General features: G+C 46.7%; 1 protein-coding gene and 3 non-coding genes across 10 annotated transcripts; 3 read left to right on the top strand and 1 right to left on the bottom strand.

The window, feature by feature from the left end:
* Positions 1-2794: 2794 nt before the first annotated feature.
* On the bottom strand, positions 2795-19556 carry LOC122690017 (basic salivary proline-rich protein 4-like). Of its 7 annotated transcripts, none has more exons than XM_043896933.1 (5): positions 19182-19556; positions 17539-17616; positions 11640-12223; positions 10002-10079; positions 2795-4674 (listed from the first exon to the last, which is right to left on the bottom strand). In XM_043896933.1, the coding sequence occupies exon 5, from the start codon at positions 4454-4456 to the stop codon at positions 3242-3244; it is 1215 nt and encodes a 404-aa protein (XP_043752868.1). In that variant the 5' UTR covers positions 4457-4674; positions 10002-10079; positions 11640-12223; positions 17539-17616; positions 19182-19556; the 3' UTR covers positions 2795-3241. The 7 variants fall into 7 exon arrangements, with proteins under 7 accessions (XP_043752868.1, XP_043752864.1, XP_043752866.1 ...); XM_043896929.1 differs by lacking the exon at positions 19182-19556 and adding an exon at positions 19024-19057; XM_043896931.1 differs by lacking the exon at positions 19182-19556 and adding an exon at positions 17966-18437.
* On the top strand, positions 4327-4398 carry TRNAC-GCA. Its single transcript has one exon. It is a non-coding gene; the product is annotated as a tRNA-Cys (tRNA).
* TRNAC-GCA lies at positions 11876-11947 on the top strand. Its single transcript has one exon. It is a non-coding gene; the product is annotated as a tRNA-Cys (tRNA).
* On the top strand, positions 19418-19489 carry TRNAC-GCA. The gene has a single exon. It is a non-coding gene; the product is annotated as a tRNA-Cys (tRNA).
* Positions 19557-20160: the final 604 nt, after the last annotated feature.

Here is a 20160-nt window from a genome sequence, read left to right as displayed (position 1 = left end):
GTGGTGTCATCTGCCTATCTGACGTTATGGATATTTCTCCTGGCAGTTTCGATTCCAGCTTGTGCTTCATCCAGCCCGGCATTTCTCACGATGTACTCTGCATATAAGTTAAATAAGCAAGGTGACAATATGCAGCCTTGACATACTCCTTTTCCTGTTTGGAACCAGTCTGTTGTTCCAGGTCCAGTTCTGTTTCTTCCTGAGCTGCATACAGGTTTCTCAAGAGGCAGGTCAGGTGGGCTGGTATTGCCATCTCTTTCAGAATTTTCCCCGGTTTATTGTGATACCTACCGTCAAAGGCTTTGGCACAGTCAATAAAGCAGAAATAGGTGTTTCTCTGGTACCCTCTTGCTTTTTCCTTGATCCAGTGGATGTTGGCAATTTGATCTCTGGTTCCCCTGCCTTTTCTAAATCCAGCTTGAACATCTGGAAGCTCACAGCACATGTATTGTTGAAGCCTGGCTTGGAGAATTTTGAGCATTACTTTACTAGTGTGTGAGATGAGTGCAACTGTGCAGCAGTTTGAACATTCTTTGTCATTGCCTTTCTTTGGGACTGGAATGAAAACTGACCTAACAACCTAGATGTTTTCAATTGCATATGCTAAAAGAACCAGCTTTGCAGTTTCCAGGGGGGGGGGGGGGGGAAGAAAAGTTTCATTTTAACCAATTTTCTCTGAAGTCCAAGGACTATCATGGCCATCCTGCATCAAAAAGTCATCTTTCCTTTAGGTAGTCATAGTTTCATGCCTAAATTATAGACCAAACAGTGCTCAAATTGACTCTGATATCAGGGGCAGATCAGCTGATAAAAAAGCTTGGATTGTCCCTCTGGAGGGAAGTGAGACCTTGGTCCCATCAGAAGAATATGAGGGGTTAAGAGAATTTGTAGGAGTGGGGAAAGCTTGCTCCATCCTACATGTACCATAATCGTAAACAATGGTTATTTACTTTACCGAAGTGAAAAAAAAAAAAAAAAAAAATTATAAAAACAAAGATAAATCACTGAAAGGTAAAGAAATTGATAATCTGTGATTGAAAGCCGCATTCTAAGAAAAGTGTGTTCTCTTAACCTAGAGAGGAGACTAAATTCCAATCTGGTACCAGCTTAGCAGATAACAAACAAACAAAAAAATTGTTTATGGGTAAGCTTAGAAAAGTCTTTTCCGTATATCTTGAAGTAGCAGTATTTCTGCAAAGGCATCAGTGTGAAACCACAGAAGGCATGTTGAAAATCTGATTAAGTTGAAATTGACAAAGTAAATCTGGTCATTGCTGTGATTTGAAACACTTTAATATGATAACTCAAATTATAACTGACAGCATTTTATCAGAACATATCAGATTTTCATGAATGTCACATAACTTCTAGGATATCTATATTAGTAGCATCAACCATACAATATAACTTGAGAAGATTCAATCACTCCTTCTGAACAACACTTCCCATGTAGTTTAACATGCCAAATGAACTCAGGTTGTTTAATAAATATCTCTCTTTGGGAGGCCTCAGGGGCCCTCTGAAGCATCCCAAAGTTAGCTAGAAGTCAGTTATTTAGGAAGGTTTGTTCACAAATATCAAAAGGGTTCATGACAGTCAGGTAGGCTGTGAAAGAATACTTATCCACTTAGCCAAAGGTAACAAAAGATTTCAAAGGTAAACCTAGGACGGATCATTTAAGAGGTGTAAAGAAACTTAAAATCCACTAGCAAAGGCAGTTCAACATCTCAAGAAACCTTGTACTAGGCACAAAACTCTTTTCTGGGGGTCCACTTTCCATAAAACCTCCTTATCCCATTCTGTACCCATTCCTTTGCTTCCCCCATCCTGAAACTGCCACCTGTAAGTCAGAACTACTTCTTTTTCCTTCATCAAATGCGATTTCATTCCTCGGACCTTCTTTAATTACAAGTCATACATTTTTCCTTAAGCAACCGAGAACTGACTTTTATATTGGCATTTTACAGACTGGTGAACATACGTATCAGCGATACTATCTAAAAAAAAAAAAAAAAAAGCTTTCTTACACTGCACATCTCAGCATGGCACCAGACACTATTCATGGATAGTCAAAATCTCTTTAGTTTCTGTGTAAGACGAAGGCCCTGTCAAGTGGTGAATGTTTCAGAACCTTAATTTATGAAATGACCTAGCTATTCAATACACTGTCATCACTTAGTCTAGCACAACCATAGACATTCAGGTAGCCAAGATCTGGAGAAACTATTGTAAGTTCAGTTCAGTTCAGTTGCGTCTGACTCTTTGCGACCCCATGGACTGCAGGCTGCCAGGCTTCCCTGTCCATCACCAACTCCCGGGGCTTGCTCAACCTCATGTCCATCGGGTCAGCGATGCCATCCAACCATCTTATCCTCTGTTGTCCCCTTCTCCTCTGCCTTCAATCGAGACTACTATAGACAGATATTTTAAAGTATAATTATTTTTAATAGCTTACCTAAAAGCTCATATCGCATTTCCATTTTTTAGGAGTGTTTTTGGTTTGTTTTTAGAGGTACTTTCTTTGTTGACCAGTCTGTGAGAGAGATAACAATATAGCAATAAGTTATAGTAAACCTAGGCACTGTGAAAAGTTTATGCTTAATGTTAATGACTCTTAAACATGTCTATATTAGAGTAGTGAAAACAATAAAATACTAGATATTTACTATTGACTAGTTCCCAATTCACATGAATCCAAAATTCATTTAGGTCCATTTTTTTTCTTGTATTTAGAGCTTTTTTTTTTTTTCTTGTATTTAGAAATATTAGAGTATTTCTTTGCATTTCTTGAGGGCTTCCTTTTCTTTAGATTATTTAAATAGGAACTCACGCACAGCTTCAGCAATATTATCAAAAAATAGAAGACTCACACTGAGACATACAGAAATCCACACAGAGGTCTTCTAGTTTTCCGCCTAAGATTGAAAATATCTCTTTGACTCCCCCTTTTTTGGGGGGAGGGGGGTGTTGAAGTTCTCATTTGCCCAAGGCTGAGGTCTCAGGCAAAGTGGGCATTGTTTTCTCAGGAAATGGTTAACTTCAAGCTCTGCCCTAGGCAGGCCTTTGTAACAAGCTCTGTTTTTAATTCATATGCAAAAGAACCAGCTTTACAGTTTCCAAGAAAAAAAGTTTTGTTTTTGGTTTTTTGTTTTTGGTTTTTATTTTAACCAGTTTTCTCTGGTTCTGTAGAACATCTTGGCCATCCTAGGTCAGGTCATCTTTCCTTTCTGTAGTCGTAGTTTTATCCCTGAATTATAGACAGATCAGCTGACAAGTTTTCCATAGTTGAACCTGGGGAAGGATCATTAACCTGGCCCGATTTGGAAGGTAAGGGAGGGAAAGCCGCCTGGGAGGAGGGGCCCCGCGGGAGACTGTGGGGGGGGGCGGCGTGCAGAGTGCGGGTCGGCTGGGAGAGACGGCTCTCCTCCGCCTTCCCGCCCGCCCCTCCATCCTCGGCCGGGCGCCCCCGCCACCCTTGCCCCGCGCCCGGTGGCGGCGTCTCCGGTGTCCCTCTTCCGCCCGACCTCCCCGCCAAGTTCCCTCGAGGTTGGGTCCGAGGGGTGGGGTGGGGTGGGGGGTGGTGGTGGGAGGTGCTCAGCGCGCCCCCACCCCACCGCGGGCGCCTCGCCCGCGGCGCCGGCCATGGCTGCCTTCCCCCCAGCCGCAGACCGCACAGCGCGGATCCTCCGGTCGCGTCTTGCGGGCTGTGCGGCGTGACGGCTGGCGGCTCCCCGTCGCTGGGCCGCTTGCCTGCCCGACGCGTCCCGCCGCTGGCCCTGGACCTGTTTGCCTCAGCCGGCCGTCGTCCGCTGCTCTGGGCCTGCCGCGCGGTCGCCAGACGCCTCCTCACGCCCTCCGAGCCTCGGGGCTTGCTCCCGGCCACCCCTCCCCACGCCTCGCGCGGCTGTCTTGTGTCTCGCCCTCTCACCTCTGTCGTGTCCCTGCCCGCTTGGCGCCACGCTTCCCGTCCTCTCTGCCCTTGGTGGTGGAGGGAGGAGGGTGCCTGGGCCGCGGGCGCGGGTAGGGGGCCCCGGTGGTTGAGGGCAGAGGACGGGGTCCGCGGCGGGGGGGGGGGGGGGGGCGGCCGTACCGGTGTAGGAGGTGGTGGGGGAGGGCTCTGCCCGCTTCGGGGGGATGTGGGGGTGGTCTTTTGGCGTCGGCGGGGACCTCCGGGCGGCGGTCGACCGGCGCACTGGGAGCCCCCGTGCGTCACGGGCCCGGCAGGGTCGAGGCCCGCGGGCGGGGACGCGGCGGCGGCGGCGGCGGTGGTGGTCGAAAGCCGGGCGGTGGCCCGCCTCCCCCTTTCCAGGTACCTAGCGAGGGGCTTCCCTGGTGGCTCAGATGGGAAAGCGTCTGCCTGCAGTGCGGGAGACCCAGGTTCGATCCCTGGCTTGGGAACATCCCCTGGAGTAGGACTTGGCAATCCACTCCAGTATTTTTGCCTGTGAAATGCCATGGACAGAGGAACTTTGTGGGCTACAGTCCATGGGGGTCACAAAGAGTTGGACACGGCTGAGCGACTGAGCAGGTGCACGGGATAAAGGTTGTTTTCAATGCTGAATTAGCCCCTCTAGAATGTGTGTGCTTCCTCGGACTTCGCCGGCAGTTCAGGGGTTAAGACTCCATGCTTCCAATGCAGAGGGCGGGGCGCAGGTTTCGTCCTTGGTTGGGGAACTAGGATCCAAAAGGTAAAAACAAACAAAAAAATAAATAAATAAAAGGAAGAATGTGTGCTTCCTAACATGTTTTTGTTAGTCTGCTGGACAAGTGGATTTCTGGGGCAGGTGGTACCTTGCTGAAAGCTGAGTGCTCTTCTGGCAAGGCCATCCAGATACAGATAGAAAATGGTAGAGCCGGTGTTTGAACCTAGGAAGCTGAATTCCAAAATCTCTTTTCTTAAGAGATTTCGTTGTGCTGTATTGAGGATATTTGTACGTTTTTGTGTAGCCACAAGTGTCACTAAAGTTTGTAACTGGAAATGAGATGCAATCTAGTGGACCACAGTCAGCACAGTACATAGATGATGCTTAGACCGTTTAGGATAGCGGATGAAAGTCAAATATCTACACACCCCCCCTCAGGGAGGAAGACTGCTCAGGTATGGTCACAGTGAGTCACGAGGGCTGTCATGAGCTGGAGAATATATACCTGCTTGTTGATGTGCTCAAGGGATCCACCATGTACAAACATGTCAGGGTTTTTGCCAACAGGCGCCAGAAATCTAGATTTTAATGTGAAGTGTCCACTTTCAAACAACGCCATGATGTTAATGACCTTGCTCTGTCCGTTAATGCTTAGATAGAATTCCAATGTAATACCGGCTAGGTATCCCTTCAGGAATGAATCCACCCCCCCACCCCCCACCCCCACCCCCAACACTCTGAGCTTAAAGCAATTAAAGATAACTTTTAGCTCCTGCTACTTGGTCAGTGTGGGTCAGCCGGGGTCTCTGCCCTTTCCTGTCTCAGAGACCCAGTCTGAGGGAGGCTTTATTTGCACAGACATTTTGCATAATAAGTACAGTAGCCAGGAGGGGAATGTGTGGCTTACACGCTGACCCTTGAAGCGTCTAACAGAAGTGACAGAGACACTTAGATGCATATTTCGCCGGCCAAAGATAGTCAGTGATCACACTTCCTTTCCAAGGGAGTGGGGAAGTGCAGTCCTCCATGGGCTGGATACTTATGAATATTCCTGATGGCTACCACAGCTCCATCTACTCTGATTTCTCCAGGCAGAAATGTTGGAAGTTTTTGTAATGTAGAATTCAATTTTCAGAGATCTCTAAGAGCAGTTGACTCAAAAAATTATTTGTTTCTTGAAGGATTCAATTTGACGGATCTGGAAAATTCACACTTTGCTCCATCTGGAGTAAAGTCCCTTACTTAAACACTGACGTCTATGAACAGATTAGGAAATCATAGGCTGGGTCTATGAGATAATCCTTCACAGAAGTGACGATTTACATATCAGTGTTTATTCCCCAAAGCACTGCTCATATAGCTTCACTTTTCATTTATATTATCTCCTATCTTGTGTAACTTGTCTCATCAACTGCACTGCAAAATAGGAATCCCATCTGATTAATGTAGACTCTGTTATGCCTGGCTCCGTAGACATTGGCTATGTGGATGTTAACTAATTGTATTGGTGTTTATCAATTAGTGATTTTTAAATCATCACAGCTAGCAATCTTGACTTCAGGAGAAGTCAGCGAACTTGAAAATACTTCTGGCAATTCTTCAAAAGTTGCTCATCGTTGATTATGATGAGATCTGAGGGCCAATATTCACTAGGCCCTCAATTTCAAGGGCAGTTTAGGCTTATCCCCTACGAATCACAAGGCGATCAGATATTTTCAGATATTATTTTTCTGTGATGTTTTCACATGTTTTGTTTGTTTGTTTGTTTGCTTTGGACTGCAAGATTTGGATGAATTGTAAATTTAAAAATTAAGAAATAAATGTCAGTGCTCAGGAAGCTATTTGATTGCCCAAGATCCTGCAAGGCTCTCAACACCCTTTATTTAAAACAAGCCCATCCTCGTTCCTAAACCCACAGCCTTCCTGGATGACCAGATAAAGAGCGATCGTCATTCTCATGAAATGCCAAGTGCTCGGGGACTTGCACGTATGAGGGCCCAGGAACAGTATTTCTACAGTTTAATGGTGGAATTACTCCCCTTGGAGAAAGTTGCTTGAGCACAAGTTACTCATTGATTGAATCTCAACCACGCAAGTATGGTTCCAGGCTTTGCTGTCAGTTCCTTAGACTAGAAGCCTGCCGTCATTCTTTGCCTCTTGCTCATATTTCCCCTGTCTGTAATTAACTACTGAGCTGTGAAGTCATATCCACTAAAATCTTTCTCCGTTGCAGCTCCTTCTCTCCATCCCCACTGCCATCCTTGTTCAGGTCCTGAGATCGTATACCAGGACACCTACAACAGCCTTCTGATTTGCTCCCCACTCGATCTCCTCAAAAACGCCCTCTAACCCAAAGTAGTCTGGCTAAGGCACAAGCCGTAAAGCATCTTTTCGGAGAGGGCAATGCCAACCCACTCCAGTACCCTTGCCTGGAAAATCCCATGGAGAGACTAGCCTGGTAGGTTGCAGTCCATGGGGTCGCTAAGAGTCGGACACGACTGACCAACTTCACTTTCACTTTTCACCTTCCTGCAGTGGAGAAGGAAATGGCAACCCACTCCAGTGTTCTTGCCTGGCGAATCCCAGGGATGGGGGAGCCAGGTGGGCTGCCACCTGTGGGGTCGCACAGAGTCAGACATGACTGAAGTGACTTAGCAGCAGCAGTAGCAAGCATCTTTTAATTTCATGCCTGCAGTCACCATCTGCAGTGATTTCCGAGCCCCCCAAAATAAAGTCTGCCACTGTTTCCACTGCTTGCCCATCTATTTGCCATGAAGTGATGAGGCCAGATACAATGATCTTCGTTTTCTGAATGTTGAGCTTTAAGGTAGCTTTTACACTCTCCGCTTTCCCTCTCGTCAAGAGGCTCTATAGTTCTTCTTCCCTTTCTGCCATAAGGGTGGTGTCATCTGCCTATCTGACGTTATGGATATTTCTCCTGGCAGTTTCGATTCCAGCTTGTGCTTCATCCAGCCCGGCATTTCTCACGATGTACTCTGCATATAAGTTAAATAAGCAAGGTGACAATATGCAGCCTTGACATACTCCTTTTCCTGTTTGGAACCAGTCTGTTGTTCCAGGTCCAGTTCTGTTTCTTCCTGAGCTGCATACAGGTTTCTCAAGAGGCAGGTCAGGTGGGCTGGTATTGCCATCTCTTTCAGAATTTTCCCCGGTTTATTGTGATACCTACCGTCAAAGGCTTTGGCACAGTCAATAAAGCAGAAATAGGTGTTTCTCTGGTACCCTCTTGCTTTTTCCTTGATCCAGTGGATGTTGGCAATTTGATCTCTGGTTCCCCTGCCTTTTCTAAATCCAGCTTGAACATCTGGAAGCTCACAGCACATGTATTGTTGAAGCCTGGCTTGGAGAATTTTGAGCATTACTTTACTAGTGTGTGAGATGAGTGCAACTGTGCAGCAGTTTGAACATTCTTTGTCATTGCCTTTCTTTGGGACTGGAATGAAAACTAACAACCTAGATGTTTTCAATTGCATATGCTAAAAGAACCAGCTTTGCAGTTTCCAGGGGGGGGGGGAAGAAAAGTTTCATTTTAACCAATTTTCTCTGAAGTCCAAGGACTATCATGGCCATCCTGCATCAAAAAGTCATCTTTCCTTTAGGTAGTCATAGTTTCATGCCTAAATTATAGACCAAACAGTGCTCAAATTGACTCTGATATCAGGGGCAGATCAGCTGATAAAAAAGCTTGGATTGTCCCTCTGGAGGGAAGTGAGACCTTGGTCCCATCAGAAGAATATGAGGGGTTAAGAGAATTTGTAGGAGTGGGGAAAGCTTGCTCCATCCTACATGTACCATAATCGTAAACAATGGTTATTTACTTTACCGAAGTGAAAAAAAAAAAAAAAAAAAAAAAAAAATTATAAAAACAAAGATAAATCACTGAAAGGTAAAGAAATTGATAATCTGTGATTGAAAGCCGCACTCTAAGAAAAGTGTGTTCTCTTAACCTAGAGAGGAGACTAAATTCCAATCTGGTACCAGCTTAGCAGATAACAAACAAACAAAAAAATTGTTTATGGGTAAGCTTAGAAAAGTCTTTTCCGTATATCTTGAAGTAGCAGTATTTCTGCAAAGGCATCAGTGTGAAACCACAGAAGGCATGTTGAAAATCTGATTAAGTTGAAATTGACAAAGTAAATCTGGTCATTGCTGTGATTTGAAACACTTTAATATGATAACTCAAATTATAACTGACAGCATTTTATCAGAACATATCAGATTTTCATGAATGTCACATAACTTCTAGGATATCTATATTAGTAGCATCAACCATACAATATAACTTGAGAAGATTCAATCACTCCTTCTGAACAACACTTCCCATGTAGTTTAACATGCCAAATGAACTCAGGTTGTTTAATAAATATCTCTCTTTGGGAGGCCTCAGGGGCCCTCTGAAGCATCCCAAAGTTAGCTAGAAGTCAGTTATTTAGGAAGGTTTGTTCACAAATATCAAAAGGGTTCATGACAGTCAGGTAGGCTGTGAAAGAATACTTATCCACTTAGCCAAAGGTAACAAAAGATTTCAAAGGTAAACCTAGGACGGATCATTTAAGAGGTGTAAAGAAACTTAAAATCCACTAGCAAAGGCAGTTCAACATCTCAAGAAACCTTGTACTAGGCACAAAACTCTTTTCTGGGGGTCCACTTTCCATAAAACCTCCTTATCCCATTCTGTACCCATTCCTTTGCTTCCCCCATCCTGAAACTGCCACCTGTAAGTCAGAACTACTTCTTTTTCCTTCATCAAATGCGATTTCATTCCTCGGACCTTCTTTAATTACAAGTCATACATTTTTCCTTAAGCAACCGAGAACTGACTTTTATATTGGCATTTTACAGACTGGTGAACATACGTATCAGCGATACTATCTAAAAAAAAAAAAAAAAAAAAAAAAAGCTTTCTTACACTGCACATCTCAGCATGGCACCAGACACTATTCATGGATAGTCAAAATCTCTTTAGTTTCTGTGTAAGACGAAGGCCCTGTCAAGTGGTGAATGTTTCAGAACCTTAATTTATGAAATGACCTAGCTATTCAATACACTGTCATCACTTAGTCTAGCACAACCATAGACATTCAGGTAGCCAAGATCTGGAGAAACTATTGTAAGTTCAGTTCAGTTCAGTTGCGTCTGACTCTTTGCGACCCCATGGACTGCAGGCTGCCAGGCTTCCCTGTCCATCACCAACTCCCGGGGCTTGCTCAACCTCATGTCCATCGGGTCAGCGATGCCATCCAACCATCTTATCCTCTGTTGTCCCCTTCTCCTCTGCCTTCAATCGAGACTACTATAGACAGATATTTTAAAGTATAATTATTTTTAATAGCTTACCTAAAAGCTCATATCGCATTTCCATTTTTTAGGAGTGTTTTTGGTTTGTTTTTAGAGGTACTTTCTTTGTTGACCAGTCTGTGAGAGAGATAACAATATAGCAATATTTAAGTTATAGTAAACCTAGGCACTGTGAAAAGTTTATGCTTAATGTTAATGACTCTTAAACATGTCTATATTAGAGTAGTGAAAACAATAAAATACTAGATATTTACTATTGACTAGTTCCCAATTCACATGAATCCAAAATTCATTTAGGTCCATTTTTTTTCTTGTATTTAGAGCTTTTTTTTTTTTTCTTGTATTTAGAAATATTAGAGTATTTCTTTGCATTTCTTGAGGGCTTCCTTTTCTTTAGATTATTTAAATAGGAACTCACGCACAGCTTCAGCAATATTATCAAAAAATAGAAGACTCACACTGAGACATACAGAAATCCACACAGAGGTCTTCTAGTTTTCCGCCTAAGATTGAAAATATCTCTTTGACTCCCCCTTTTTTGGGGGGAGGGGGGTGTTGAAGTTCTCATTTGCCCAAGGCTGAGGTCTCAGGCAAAGTGGGCATTGTTTTCTCAGGAAATGGTTAACTTCAAGCTCTGCCCTAGGCAGGCCTTTGTAACAAGCTCTGTTTTTAATTCATATGCAAAAGAACCAGCTTTACAGTTTCCAAGAAAAAAAGTTTTGTTTTTGGTTTTTTGTTTTTGGTTTTTATTTTAACCAGTTTTCTCTGGTTCTGTAGAACATCTTGGCCATCCTAGGTCAGGTCATCTTTCCTTTCTGTAGTCGTAGTTTTATCCCTGAATTATAGACAGATCAGCTGACAAGTTTTCCATAGTTGAACCTGGGGAAGGATCATTAACCTGGCCCGATTTGGAAGGTAAGGGAGGGAAAGCCGCCTGGGAGGAGGGGCCCCGCGGGAGACTGTGGGGGGGGGCGGCGTGCAGAGTGCGGGTCGGCTGGGAGAGACGGCTCTCCTCCGCCTTCCCGCCCGCCCCTCCATCCTCGGCCGGGCGCCCCCGCCACCCTTGCCCCGCGCCCGGTGGCGGCGTCTCCGGTGTCCCTCTTCCGCCCGACCTCCCCGCCAAGTTCCCTCGAGGTTGGGTCCGAGGGGTGGGGTGGGGTGGGGGGTGGTGGTGGGAGGTGCTCAGCGCGCCCCCACCCCACCGCGGGCGCCTCGCCCGCGGCGCCGGCCATGGCTGCCTTCCCCCCAGCCGCAGACCGCACAGCGCGGATCCTCCGGTCGCGTCTTGCGGGCTGTGCGGCGTGACGGCTGGCGGCTCCCCGTCGCTGGGCCGCTTGCCTGCCCGACGCGTCCCGCCGCTGGCCCTGGACCTGTTTGCCTCAGCCGGCCGTCGTCCGCTGCTCTGGGCCTGCCGCGCGGTCGCCAGACGCCTCCTCACGCCCTCCGAGCCTCGGGGCTTGCTCCCGGCCACCCCTCCCCACGCCTCGCGCGGCTGTCTTGTGTCTCGCCCTCTCACCTCTGTCGTGTCCCTGCCCGCTTGGCGCCACGCTTCCCGTCCTCTCTGCCCTTGGTGGTGGAGGGAGGAGGGTGCCTGGGCCGCGGGCGCGGGTAGGGGGCCCCGGTGGTTGAGGGCAGAGGACGGGGTCCGCGGCGGGGGGGGGGGGGGGGCGGCCGTACCGGTGTAGGAGGTGGTGGGGGAGGGCTCTGCCCGCTTCGGGGGGATGTGGGGGTGGTCTTTTGGCGTCGGCGGGGACCTCCGGGCGGCGGTCGACCGGCGCACTGGGAGCCCCCGTGCGTCACGGGCCCGGCAGGGTCGAGGCCCGCGGGCGGGGACGCGGCGGCGGCGGCGGCGGTGGTGGTCGAAAGCCGGGCGGTGGCCCGCCTCCCCCTTTCCAGGTACCTAGCGAGGGGCTTCCCTGGTGGCTCAGATGGGAAAGCGTCTGCCTGCAGTGCGGGAGACCCAGGTTCGATCCCTGGCTTGGGAACATCCCCTGGAGTAGGACTTGGCAATCCACTCCAGTATTTTTGCCTGTGAAATGCCATGGACAGAGGAACTTTGTGGGCTACAGTCCATGGGGGTCACAAAGAGTTGGACACGGCTGAGCGACTGAGCAGGTGCACGGGATAAAGGTTGTTTTCAATGCTGAATTAGCCCCTCTAGAATGTGTGTGCTTCCTCGGACTTCGCCGGCAGTTCAGGGGTTAAGACTCCATGCTTCCAATGCAGAGGGCGGGGCGCAGGTTTCGTCCTTGGTTGGGGAACTAGGATCCAAAAGGTAAAAACAAACAAAAAAATAAATAAATAAAAGGAAGAATGTGTGCTTCCTAACATGTTTTTGTTAGTCTGCTGGACAAGTGGATTTCTGGGGCAGGTGGTACCTTGCTGAAAGCTGAGTGCTCTTCTGGCAAGGCCATCCAGATACAGATAGAAAATGGTAGAGCCGGTGTTTGAACCTAGGAAGCTGAATTCCAAAATCTCTTTTCTTAAGAGATTTCGTTGTGCTGTATTGAGGATATTTGTACGTTTTTGTGTAGCCACAAGTGTCACTGAAGTTTGTAACTGGAAATGAGATGCAATCTAGTGGACCACAGTCAGCACAGTACATAGATGATGCTTAGACCGTTTAGGATAGCGGATGAAAGTCAAATATCTACACACCCCCCCTCAGGGAGGAAGACTGCTCAGGTATGGTCACAGTGAGTCACGAGGGCTGTCATGAGCTGGAGAATATATACCTGCTTGTTGATGTGCTCAAGGGATCCACCATGTACAAACATGTCAGGGTTTTTGCCAACAGGCGCCAGAAATCTAGATTTTAATGTGAAGTGTCCACTTTCAAACAACGCCATGATGTTAATGACCTTGCTCTGTCCGTTAATGCTTAGATAGAATTCCAATGTAATACCGGCTAGGTATCCCTTCAGGAATGAATCCCCCCCCCCACCCCCCACCCCCACCCCCAACACTCTGAGCTTAAAGCAATTAAAGATAACTTTTAGCTCCTGCTACTTGGTCAGTGTGGGTCAGCCGGGGTCTCTGCCCTTTCCTGTCTCAGAGACCCAGTCTGAGGGAGGCTTTATTTGCACAGACATTTTGCATAATAAGTACAGTAGCCAGGAGGGGAATGTGTGGCTTACACGCTGACCCTTGAAGCGTCTAACAGAAGTGACAGAGACACTTAGATGCATATTTCGCCGGCCAAAGATAGTCAGTGATCACACTTCCTTTCCAAGGGAGTGGGGAAGTGCAGTCCTCCATGGGCTGGATACTTATGAATATTCCTGATGGCTACCACAGCTCCATCTACTCTGATTTCTCCAGGCAGAAATGTTGGAAGTTTTTGTAATGTAGAATTCAATTTTCAGAGATCTCTAAGAGCAGTTGACTCAAAAAATTATTTGTTTCTTGAAGGATTCAATTTGACGGATCTGGAAAATTCACACTTTGCTCCATCTGGAGTAAAGTCCCTTACTTAAACACTGACGTCTATGAACAGATTAGGAAATCATAGGCTGGGTCTATGAGATAATCCTTCACAGAAGTGACGATTTACATATCAGTGTTTATTCCCCAAAGCACTGCTCATATAGCTTCACTTTTCATTTATATTATCTCCTATCTTGTGTAACTTGTCTCATCAACTGCACTGCAAAATAGGAATCCCATCTGATTAATGTAGACTCTGTTATGCCTGGCTCCGTAGACTTGGCTATGTGGATGTTAACTAATTGTATTGGTGTTTATCAATTAGTGATTTTTAAATCATCACAGCTAGCAATCTTGACTTCAGGAGAAGTCAGCGAACTTGAAAATACTTCTGGCAATTCTTCAAAAGTTGCTCATCGTTGATTATGATGAGATCTGAGGGCCAATATTCACTAGGCCCTCAATTTCAAGGGCAGTTTAGGCTTATCCCCTACGAATCACAAGGCGATCAGATATTTTCAGATATTATTTTTCTGTGATGTTTTCACATGTTTTGTTTGTTTGTTTGTTTGCTTTGGACTGCAAGATTTGGATGAATTGTAAATTTAAAAATTAAGAAATAAATGTCAGTGCTCAGGAAGCTATTTGATTGCCCAAGATCCTGCAAGGCTCTCAACACCCTTTATTTAAAACAAGCCCATCCTCGTTCCTAAACCCACAGCCTTCCTGGATGACCAGATAAAGAGCGATCGTCATTCTCATGAAATGCCAAGTGCTCGGGGACTTGCACGTATGAGGGCCCAGGAACAGTATTTCTACAGTTTAATGGTGGAATTACTCCCCTTGGAGAAAGTTGCTTGAGCACAAGTTACTCATTGATTGAATCTCAACCACGCAAGTATGGTTCCAGGCTTTGCTGTCAGTTCCTTAGACTAGAAGCCTGCCGTCATTCTTTGCCTCTTGCTCATATTTCCCCTGTCTGTAATTAACTACTGAGCTGTGAAGTCATATCCACTAAAATCTTTCTCCGTTGCAGCTCCTTCTCTCCATCCCCACTGCCATCCTTGTTCAGGTCCTGAGATCGTATACCAGGACACCTACAACAGCCTTCTGATTTGCTCCCCACTCGATCTCCTCAAAAACGCCCTCCAACCCAAAGTAGTCTGGCTAAGGCACAAGCCGTAAAGCATCTTTTCGGAGAGGGCAATGCCAACCCACTCCAGTACCCTTGCCTGGAAAATCCCATGGAGAGACTAGCCTGGTAGGTTGCAGTCCATGGGGTCGCTAAGAGTCGGACACGACTGACCAACTTCACTTTCACTTTTCACCTTCCTGCAGTGGAGAAGGAAATGGCAACCCACTCCAGTGTTCTTGCCTGGCGAATCCCAGGGATGGGGGAGCCAGGTGGGCTGCCACCTGTGGGGTCGCACAGAGTCAGACATGACTGAAGTGACTTAGCAGCAGCAGTAGCAAGCATCTTTTAATTTCATGCCTGCAGTCACCATCTGCAGTGATTTCCGAGCCCCCCAAAATAAAGTCTGCCACTGTTTCCACTGCTTGCCCATCTATTTGCCATGAAGTGATGAGGCCAGATACAATGATCTTCGTTTTCTGAATGTTGAGCTTTAAGGTAGCTTTTACACTCTCCGCTTTCCCTCTCGTCAAGAGGCTCTATAGTTCTTCTTCCCTTTCTGCCATAAGGGTGGTGTCATCTGCCTATCTGACGTTATGGATATTTCTCCTGGCAGTTTCGATTCCAGCTTGTGCTTCATCCAGCCCGGCATTTCTCACGATGTACTCTGCATATAAGTTAAATAAGCAAGGTGACAATATGCAGCCTTGACATACTCCTTTTCCTGTTTGGAACCAGTCTGTTGTTCCAGGTCCAGTTCTGTTTCTTCCTGAGCTGCATACAGGTTTCTCAAGAGGCAGGTCAGGTGGGCTGGTATTGCCATCTCTTTCAGAATTTTCCCCGGTTTATTGTGATACCTACCGTCAAAGGCTTTGGCACAGTCAATAAAGCAGAAATAGGTGTTTCTCTGGTACCCTCTTGCTTTTTCCTTGATCCAGTGGATGTTGGCAATTTGATCTCTGGTTCCCCTGCCTTTTCTAAATCCAGCTTGAACATCTGGAAGCTCACAGCACATGTATTGTTGAAGCCTGGCTTGGAGAATTTTGAGCATTACTTTACTAGTGTGTGAGATGAGTGCAACTGTGCAGCAGTTTGAACATTCTTTGTCATTGCCTTTCTTTGGGACTGGAATGAAAACTGACCTAACAACCTAGATGTTTTCAATTGCATATGCTAAAAGAACCAGCTTTGCAGTTTCCAGGGGGGGGGGGGGAAGAAAAGTTTCATTTTAACCAATTTTCTCTGAAGTCCAAGGACTATCATGGCCATCCTGCATCAAAAAGTCATCTTTCCTTTAGGTAGTCATAGTTTCATGCCTAAATTATAGACCAAACAGTGCTCAAATTGACTCTGATATCAGGGGCAGATCAGCTGATAAAAAAGCTTGGATTGTCCCTCTGGAGGGAAGTGAGACCTTGGTCCCATCAGAAGAATATGAGGGGTTAAGAGAATTTGTAGGAGTGGGGAAAGCTTGCTCCATCCTACATGTACCATAATCGTAAACAATGGTTATTTACTTTACCGAAGTGAAAAAAAAAAAAAAAAAAAAATTATAAAAACAAAGATAAATCACTGAAAGGTAAAGAAATTGATAATCTGTGATTGAAAGCCGCATTCTAAGAAAAGTGTGTTCTCTTAACCTAGAGAGGAGACTAAATTCCAATCTGGTACCAGCTTAGCAGATAACAAACAAACAAAAAAATTGTTTATGGGTAAGCTTAGAAAAGTCTTTTCCGTATATCTTGAAGTAGCAGTATTTCTGCAAAGGCATCAGTGTGAAACCACAGAAGGCATGTTGAAAATCTGATTAAGTTGAAATTGACAAAGTAAATCTGGTCATTGCTGTGATTTGAAACACTTTAATATGATAACTCAAATTATAACTGACAGCATTTTATCAGAACATATCAGATTTTCATGAATGTCACATAACTTCTAGGATATCTATATTAGTAGCATCAACCATACAATATAACTTGAGAAGATTCAATCACTCCTTCTGAACAACACTTCCCATGTAGTTTAACATGCCAAATGAACTCAGGTTGTTTAATAAATATCTCTCTTTGGGAGGCCTCAGGGGCCCTCTGAAGCATCCCAAAGTTAGCTAGAAGTCAGTTATTTAGGAAGGTTTGTTCACAAATATCAAAAGGGTTCATGACAGTCAGGTAGGCTGTGAAAGAATACTTATCCACTTAGCCAAAGGTAACAAAAGATTTCAAAGGTAAACCTAGGACGGATCATTTAAGAGGTGTAAAGAAACTTAAAATCCACTAGCAAAGGCAGTTCAACATCTCAAGAAACCTTGTACTAGGCACAAAACTCTTTTCTGGGGGTCCACTTTCCATAAAACCTCCTTATCCCATTCTGTACCCATTCCTTTGCTTCCCCCATCCTGAAACTGCCACCTGTAAGTCAGAACTACTTCTTTTTCCTTCATCAAATGCGATTTCATTCCTCGGACCTTCTTTAATTACAAGTCATACATTTTTCCTTAAGCAACCGAGAACTGACTTTTATATTGGCATTTTACAGACTGGTGAACATACGTATCAGCGATACTATCTAAAAAAAAAAAAAGCTTTCTTACACTGCACATCTCAGCATGGCACCAGACACTATTCATGGATAGTCAAAATCTCTTTAGTTTCTGTGTAAGACGAAGGCCCTGTCAAGTGGTGAATGTTTCAGAACCTTAATTTATGAAATGACCTAGCTATTCAATACACTGTCATCACTTAGTCTAGCACAACCATAGACATTCAGGTAGCCAAGATCTGGAGAAACTATTGTAAGTTCAGTTCAGTTCAGTTGCGTCTGACTCTTTGCGACCCCATGGACTGCAGGCTGCCAGGCTTCCCTGTCCATCACCAACTCCCGGGGCTTGCTCAACCTCATGTCCATCGGGTCAGCGATGCCATCCAACCATCTTATCCTCTGTTGTCCCCTTCTCCTCTGCCTTCAATCGAGACTACTATAGACAGATATTTTAAAGTATAATTATTTTTAATAGCTTACCTAAAAGCTCATATCGCATTTCCATTTTTTAGGAGTGTTTTTGGTTTGTTTTTAGAGGTACTTTCTTTGTTGACCAGTCTGTGAGAGAGATAACAATATAGCAATATTTAAGTTATAGTAAACCTAGGCACTGTGAAAAGTTTATGCTTAATGTTAATGACTCTTAAACATGTCTATATTAGAGTAGTGAAAACAATAAAATACTAGATATTTACTATTGACTAGTTCCCAATTCACATGAATCCAAAATTCATTTAGGTCCATTTTTTTTCTTGTATTTAGAGCTTTTTTTTTTTTTTTTTTTTCCTTGTATTTAGAAATATTAGAGTATTTCTTTGCATTTCTTGAGGGCTTCCTTTTCTTTAGATTATTTAAATAGGAACTCACGCACAGCTTCAGCAATATTATCAAAAAATAGAAGACTCACACTGAGACATACAGAAATCCACACAGAGGTCTTCTAGTTTTCCGCCTAAGATTGAAAATATCTCTTTGACTCCCCCTTTTTTGGGGGGAGGGGGGTGTTGAAGTTCTCATTTGCCCAAGGCTGAGGTCTCAGGCAAAGTGGGCATTGTTTTCTCAGGAAATGGTTAACTTCAAGCTCTGCCCTAGGCAGGCCTTTGTAACAAGCTCTGTTTTTAATTCATATGCAAAAGAACCAGCTTTACAGTTTCCAAGAAAAAAAGTTTTGTTTTTGGTTTTTTGTTTTTGGTTTTTATTTTAACCAGTTTTCTCTGGTTCTGTAGAACATCTTGGCCATCCTAGGTCAGGTCATCTTTCCTTTCTGTAGTCGTAGTTTTATCCCTGAATTATAGACAGATCAGCTGACAAGTTTTCCATAGTTGAACCTGGGGAAGGATCATTAACCTGGCCCGATTTGGAAGGTAAGGGAGGGAAAGCCGCCTGGGAGGAGGGGCCCCGCGGGAGACTGTGGGGGGGGGCGGCGTGCAGAGTGCGGGTCGGCTGGGAGAGACGGCTCTCCTCCGCCTTCCCGCCCGCCCCTCCATCCTCGGCCGGGCGCCCCCGCCACCCTTGCCCCGCGCCCCGTGGCGGCGTCTCCGGTGTCCCTCTTCCGCCCGACCTCCCCGCCAAGTTCCCTCGAGGTTGGGTCCGAGGGGTGGGGTGGGGTGGGGGGTGGTGGTGGGAGGTGCTCAGCGCGCCCCCACCCCACCGCGGGCGCCTCGCCCGCGGCGCCGGCCATGGCTGCCTTCCCCCCAGCCGCAGACCGCACAGCGCGGATCCTCCGGTCGCGTCTTGCGGGCTGTGCGGCGTGACGGCTGGCGGCTCCCCGTCGCTGGGCCGCTTGCCTGCCCGACGCGTCCCGCCGCTGGCCCTGGACCTGTTTGCCTCAGCCGGCCGTCGTCCGCTGCTCTGGGCCTGCCGCGCGGTCGCCAGACGCCTCCTCACGCCCTCCGAGCCTCGGGGCTTGCTCCCGGCCACCCCTCCCCACGCCTCGCGCGGCTGTCTTGTGTCTCGCCCTCTCACCTCTGTCGTGTCCCTGCCCGCTTGGCGCCACGCTTCCCGTCCTCTCTGCCCTTGGTGGTGGAGGGAGGAGGGTGCCTGGGCCGCGGGCGCGGGTAGGGGGCCCCGGTGGTTGAGGGCAGAGGACGGGGTCCGGGGCGGGGGGGGGGGGGCGGCCGTACCGGTGTAGGAGGTGGTGGGGGAGGGCTCTGCCCGCTTCGGGGGGATGTGGGGGTGGTCTTTTGGCGTCGGCGGGGACCTCCGGGCGGCGGTCGACCGGCGCACTGGGAGCCCCCGTGCGTCACGGGCCCGGCAGGGTCGAGGCCCGCGGGCGGGGACGCGGCGGCGGCGGCGGCGGTGGTGGTCGAAAGCCGGGCGGTGGCCCGCCTCCCCCTTTCCAGGTACCTAGCGAGGGGCTTCCCTGGTGGCTCAGATGGGAAAGCGTCTGCCTGCAGTGCGGGAGACCCAGGTTCGATCCCTGGCTTGGGAACATCCCCTGGAGTAGGACTTGGCAATCCACTCCAGTATTTTTGCCTGTGAAATGCCATGGACAGAGGAACTTTGTGGGCTACAGTCCATGGGGGTCACAAAGAGTTGGCCTCGGCTGAGCGACTGAGCAGGTGCACGGGATAAAGGTTGTTTTCAATGCTGAATTAGCCCCTCTAGAATGTGTGTGCTTCCTCGGACTTCGCCGGCAGTTCAGGGGTTAAGACTCCATGCTTCCAATGCAGAGGGCGGGGCGCAGGTTTCGTCCTTGGTTGGGGAACTAGGATCCAAAAGGTAAAAACAAACAAAAAAATAAATAAATAAAAGGAAGAATGTGTGCTTCCTAACATGTTTTTGTTAGTCTGCTGGACAAGTGGATTTTTGGGGCAGGTGGTACCTTGCTGAAAGCTGAGTGCTCTTCTGGCAAGGCCATCCAGATACAGATAGAAAATGGTAGAGCCGGTGTTTGAACCTAGGAAGCTGAATTCCAAAATCTCTTTTCTTAAGAGATTTCGTTGTGCTGTATTGAGGATATTTGTACTTTTTTGTGTAGCCACAAGTGTCACTGAAGTTTGTAACTGGAAATGAGATGCAATCTAGTGGACCACAGTCAGCACAGTACGTGGATGATGCTTAGACCGTTTAGGATAGCGGATGAAAGTCAAATATCTACAC

This window comes from Cervus elaphus, chromosome X, assembly GCF_910594005.1.
Source record: "Cervus elaphus chromosome X, mCerEla1.1, whole genome shotgun sequence".
NCBI classification, from domain to species: domain Eukaryota; kingdom Metazoa; phylum Chordata; class Mammalia; order Artiodactyla; family Cervidae; genus Cervus; species Cervus elaphus.
This window is presented reverse-complemented; position numbering and strand designations above follow the sequence as displayed.

Bases quoted from the DNA above. Each gene is read 5' to 3' on its own strand.
- LOC122690017 (XM_043896933.1), bottom strand. From the start codon at position 4,456: ATGGCATTTCACAGGCAAAAATACTGGAGTGGATTGCCAAGTCCTACT.